The sequence below is a fragment of the Dendrobium catenatum genome, unplaced genomic scaffold (assembly GCF_001605985.2).
Source record: "Dendrobium catenatum unplaced genomic scaffold, ASM160598v2 fragScaff_scaffold_692, whole genome shotgun sequence".
NCBI classification, from domain to species: domain Eukaryota; kingdom Viridiplantae; phylum Streptophyta; class Magnoliopsida; order Asparagales; family Orchidaceae; genus Dendrobium; species Dendrobium catenatum.
Genome location: NW_021319154.1, coordinates 711,178 through 717,398, shown reverse-complemented (window position 1 = coordinate 717,398; position 6,221 = coordinate 711,178). Strand labels below are relative to the sequence as shown.

At 33.3% G+C, this 6,221-nt stretch overlaps 1 protein-coding gene across 4 annotated transcripts in view; it reads right to left on the bottom strand.

The window, feature by feature from the left end:
* Positions 1-2,341: 2,341 nt before the first annotated feature.
* Positions 2,342-6,221, bottom strand: part of LOC110104070 (putative protease Do-like 14) — a 19,191-nt gene continuing 15,311 nt past the window's right edge. Inside the window, exons 7-9 of one of the 4 annotated variants that reach the window (XR_003701124.1) lie at positions 2,941-3,101; positions 2,776-2,841; positions 2,342-2,635 (exon numbers count right to left, since the gene is read on the bottom strand). Coding sequence is in view for 2 of the 4 variants with exons in the window: in XM_020833020.2 (XP_020688679.2) it covers positions 2,835-2,841; positions 2,941-3,101 (168 nt within the window). In the remaining 2 variants the exon portion in view is untranslated. Of the gene's footprint in view, positions 2,636-2,684; positions 2,842-2,940; positions 3,102-6,221 lie in introns of those variants that run through there. The other 3 variants (XM_028695822.1, XM_020833020.2, XR_003701125.1) reach the window with 3 other exon arrangements.

Here is a 6,221-nt window from a genome sequence, read left to right as displayed (position 1 = left end):
CCTAACAAATTCCTATAATTTTTGAAGAAAGAATAAGTAGTTTCGTCCATCCCGGGAGAAATATTCCTACTACAATTCTGAATAACTGCATCCAATTCAGACTTATTAAACTCCTTCTGTAACATCATAACCTCTGCCTCAGACAAAACTTTTGAATTAGGAGGCCAGTCATCCAAATTACAACTCCTTCTACGCCACTTATTTTTAAGGAAATCAAGCAAAATACTTTTAATCTCAGCCTGATCTTCTACAAGAACTCCATTACTATTCTTCAGTTCACGAATAGTATTCCCCAATTTCCTGCCATTAGCAATAGAGTGAAAGAAATTGGAATTCAAGTCCATCTCCTGGATCCACTTAACCTTTGCTCTTTGTCGCCACCATGTGTTAATTCTCGCCAATGTCACATTAAAAAGATGGACTTTAGATCTTAACAATAACAGTTTTTCCGTGGATAGCCCCATATTAGAGGATTCTTCAATCTGTAGTATGGCAATATCCTTCTTCAATGATTCTTTAAGCTCCATAAAGTTCTTCAGTTTCGCCTTGCTCCAGTGAAATAGAGCCTTCAACACTCTTTTACATTTAACATTAACAACTTCCATAACATTAAGAAAGATGCGGCAGTCTAAGCCAGACCGGGGAGGTTAAACCCTTCAATGAAGTAGTAGAGAATTTGGCGCTCCATTTATCCAAACCAATAATATGTCCATTGACAAACCATGGACCTCCAGAAATCACCTTCTCCATAGCTTCTCCCGAGAAAAAAGAACATAGAACCCATCCCGATCCAAGGATCGTTAGGTGAAACTTCCCAAATTGAGACCACTGACGTCTCAATTCCCCAGCTATAATTTGAACATGAATTACCTTCCCAAAAACCTTAACAACAATTGAATTCTGGAGCTTCTCCGAATTCTCATTAATTTTAGGTTCAAACAACTTAATAGCTTTCCCATCTTAGGACAGAAACGATTCACCTTTTGGAAGATCAACCTTGATAAACGGACATTTATTCCAAGGATTCCTCACTGGATCAATCTTTCCCAAATTCAAATTCGCAGATGTCTTTTGGACATTCTCACAAACATCCAATGAGCACTGCCCATCTCCTTGGACTGAAGGGTCTTCCTTACCGACCTTCTCAAATCTGTTGACGAACAACTTCAACCCAGACGATGAAGACTCCAAATCTTTCCTACCAAAATCTTGAATAGACGACGAAGATTGCAAAATCTGAGCAACCTGTTTACCTTTACCAGGTACCGGAGTCAAAACCTTATTCAATTCTGCTGTAGATTCCTTGATGACCAAAGCTCCATTACAGCAATTAATCGGAAAATCCTCCCGAACTCCAAGAACCGATCCAAGAAGAGGTGAAGCAGACCTCCCACTAAGATCAACCATTCTCCGGTGACCAGAGAAGGAAGACGAATGGCCGATCAAACCACTCCGGCGTTGCCGCCAGGCCAACAGAAATTCAAACTTTCTTGAAAATAGAGTTTTCTCTCTCTAGAAAAATCGAGATTCTCTCTCTCTAGAAAAACAGTATAATATTGGTGAGGTTTATAATTTAGATCTGAAAAGGGATCCTCCAACTTCAGAATAAAATAAACCTTATCTCATTTTTATAAGGTAGGAGAAGGATCTATGGGAACATAGAAAGTCTTTTCAAAACTCATTTTTATTTTCAAATACCTTTGTAGAATGTTATTAACATCTTTCGAGATGTTATAATATTCTTTTTGTCGTATTTGATCGTAGAAATAACGTATTTTTCAAAACTCATTCTTGCTTCTAAATCCTTCGTAGAATACTATCTTTATATCTTAAGATAATATATTATTCTTGTTGTTGTTTTTGATTGTGATGATGCCAAAGCTTTTAAAATTTTATTTCTCTTTTCAAGCACATCGTATGATATCATGTTTGTCATTCTGGATGATATTTTGCCATTTTGGCTTTGTTAGATTATATAAGTGATATTTTTAAAACCCTGATTTCTCATTGAATCTATTGTAGAATATCGTGTTCGTCTTTCAAGATGGTGCGTTATTCACAATACAATGTTCAATCACAAAATAGGAGAGCACACTGAATCTGTGCGGTGATTTATTTTCATACAACAGCAAGAGGAATGTCTTTTTTGTCACTATTTTTGATATTCTAGTCTCTAGCCAAAAACACAAAGGGAGCTTTATGCTACTCACAAGCTCAAATGAAAAAAGTTAAATAATTTCTAAATCTATATAAAAAAAATCCCCTTAATTTCAATAACTAAATATTGTAAGATTTTTTTGGTAAAATGACTGAGTAATCATTAAAATTAGAAAACCATTCATTTACTATTGCTTACACATTAATATTCCTTTCTTTTCTATCCAAATATTTTACTTCCATGCAAAGTTGTCTTCCTTTTCTCCAAATCTCCGACTCATTCAGAGTACAATAAGCATCATCTTTCATCTTAATCATGTGCCATAAAGTTTAATAATAAATGAAAAAGAACAATCTGAAAAGGTCTAGAACCATTCAACAATCTCATGATGATCACGTCATGCAGCAAATATAGTTAGAAGAATATAGCGTCCCCTCAATAACTTCATACTTCTTCATCTATTTTAATTCCAATGATCTACAACAAGAAGAAAAAAAAAACTATTATTACAATCAAATCACGCGACTTGAAAATATTGCTGCATTAATACTAATGTTAGTTTCTTTAAATTAAGAATCATCAAAAGAATATAATCAAATATTACTTATTACAATTACCCAATTCGAGTATCAAGATCTTTAATTATATAATTGAATCGATAAAAATGACCCAAGGGTCAACACCTGCAATATCACAAATTTAAAATTGCATTATCATCTAGAATATGGCAATAAATAAAGCGTATTAAAAATAAAAATAATAACAACGCAAGTAAAGCCTACCATTTTTTTCTGTATCCCACTTTGCACAAGGCTTCCTCAATTCCCATTGCATTAATATTTCCGCAGTAATCACCATTACCGAGAGGCCACATCATATCAATTTGAGTGCAAATTCCAACAACATCACCATCAAGAGTCACAATTGGCCCTCCACAACGACCCTACAACAACAACAACAACAAGATGAAATAAAAAAAAGTGAAAATCAAATATCATGTTTGATCTAGAGAAATTCAACCAGTAATATCAAAATAGGTCAAGAACCAAATGCAAATTAAGAAAGATGAAAACATATTTCAATAATTCAACTCAGGTCAAGAGAATATAGAATGGAATAATTTTTTGTTCTCCAAAAGGATAAATGCTAGTTAGTGTCAAAACAAGCACGCAGAAAGTAAGAATATGTTTGTCCTATTATTCAATTTCTTGTAAATATACACGCATTTCTATTCAAGCATTTGAGTACCACTAAACACCACAAATTTAAGCATGTTCCACCGCTAACTCTTATTGATATGGCCATATATCAAAATTAAGATGTCGAAATTTTAGAAGCAAATATTCCTTCGGAAAGCATGTAGATTCATCAGTCACAATCCATTTTCTTTCTACTAAAAAAAAAATATAGGAATATAATCATTGAGTCACCAATTAAGCCATGTAATAGCCTAGAATCTTAGTATCCTAAAACCTGATGATAAAACTCATTTCGACCAACTAGATTGCCAAGATTTAGCTTATTAACAATGCTAATAGGGCATAGTTGATAGCATTGATTAGTTCGGGCATTACGTTGGCCTAGAACCAAACCAATTTGACCCAATTTGCAACCTTATAAATAAGGGACTCTTGTAAATGAGATTTTACTTAATAACACCTTGAGTATGTAAGGAAGGATTGTGAGCAAGAGCTTGCCAAGAGCAAGGCAAGAAGACTGGTAAGCTAGCTGCCTACTTCCTCAACCCTTCAGGACAACCATATAATGAATAATTTTTAATGCATTTAGTGATTTTCCTTATATGATAATCATCTTAGTTTACTTTTCATCTGAATGAATGTGAATGTTAACGTATTTACTTTCAATATTATGTCTTTCATGATCATGCATGTCTTGACTATGTTGAAAATAGAAATAAGATACTGAGAGGTGAAATGAGGGAAAATACCAACTCATTGCCTTCAACATTAGTGCATATCAATGTTGTATGATCTCTAGCCTTATGTCGTGTCGATATTGCATTGACTCCAATTAAGGCCCTATCATATCGTCTGACCTTTGTTAGAAAATAAAATGTCACAAAGAAAAAAAAAAGTAACAAAAGAATTGCTTAAATTACTTAAATGTATTATCACTCGTGTTTATTGACTCTGTTATTTCATCTCAAGTTTGCCAACCCTTATTTAAAAAGTTTTGCCCTATTGTCGAGAGGATTAGATCTTGCCTAATAATCCAGGAGCTACTCATCCAAGTATGAACTTAGTAGTATTGTTAGCTTTTCACGACATTGCTAAACCTTGTCAAGTCATTTTACATAAGAATACCTCACTCTTTATTGTTGAGGCTGCTTGGAGGAGAAATCAATTAGTCTAACCAAGCTTAATATAAAGAGTCATTACTTTTTTTTGTTTTTCAATTGTTAGCTAGTGGACTTATTATTATTATATCATGATGTAAAACTCTTTTTTTTCTAACTTTTTATTTCATGCTTCATTATTCTTTCCCTACCATATATCTAGCTCTATTTTCTTCTTCTCATATCACTTTATCTTCTTCTTGATTTAGAGTTGGCTCACTAAGATCAAGATTATCTCAAGCGTATCAACCAAATGAATGATGTATCCAACAAAAGTGGCTTATTGGCAACATGAGAGTTTAGCATTCAATGCTATACAATAGCTTCTCAAGGCCACTTCTATAGCCTTTGAATTGACCAAGCAAGCAAGACACCTTCACAATAGGTCATGGGCAATTCCATCATAGCTCCCTCTATTTTAGTCCCTTGTTCAATAATAGCATTCTATCTACTTGGACTTAGCCTATAACAGAAGGATATTAAAGTCGAAGCATACGCTTGTAGATAATATACCACTTGAGGGAGAATGGGGTAAAATGGTTGACTTAGCATGCATTTATTTAACTTGTCAGATGTCCCAAAATTCAGAATGCACAAATGGAATCTGGAGGATAAGAGCCCAAAAATGATGATAATTGTGTGCCACTGGACAATGCAGTGCACGTTGAAGAAGATAATATTTGAGACTACAGACTTAGACCCAAGTGATGGAAAAAAATTATCAAGAATCAACTCCCGAAATGTTTACGTCTTTCATGATCTTCACAACACATCCAGGCAACATCAATCCTAGATTATTGGTACATGATCTAATAATGCTCGTGCAAGATATAAAAGCAGCATCAAGAATTACCAATATGAATAAACTATAAGGCCTATGTGTTAAGTAATTCTTGAAGTTAAAACCAACCAAACTCTAGGAATGATAGTAATACTGAAGAAAAGAACTGGTTCATATAAATGAAACATTTGTAGGCATGGCTTATCCCTTAGAGAAAGATGACCTTGGAGACCATCGTTTTGATCAAGGCTACATCACATTAATAGATGGCTCAATGGAAATTTTGAAGGTTGTGAAAATCGGATCGGACAACAACAAACCAGAATGAGAGATTCACGGTTCGAACGGGGTTGAACTGGATGATATAATAAATAATAATATTATTAAAAATTAATCAAAATAACATAATGATATCACAATTTAACCTTATAAAAGTTTATAATTCTAAGAATTTAGACTCATAATAATATAAAAGTCTAGCTAAACTGAATGATGTAATAAATATTATAATCATTAAAATAATATCTAAATGATATAATCATATAAATTTGATTAAAAAATAACGAGAATTCATGCATAATATTCTTTTTATAATTCTAAATTTAAATATTTTTCAGTATTTAAATTTATTTTTAATCTAAATTTAATTTCCATATAAGTACATAATTTAATGACATGAATCCTTTAAAAAATTGTTTTAATGCTAGGGCGTCCCCTTGAAGCGACGCGCTGTATAGCAACATTTGCAAGAGGATGTACCTTGGTGTATGCTTTTTGCTAATGATATTCTTCTTGTTGATAAGACTAGAGAGAGTTGAAAGTAAACTTGAATTATGGAGGTCAACATTAGAGACTAAAGGTTTTCGCTTGAGTAGATCTAAAGCGGAATATATGGAGTGTAATTTTAGTAGTAATACACCTAGTGA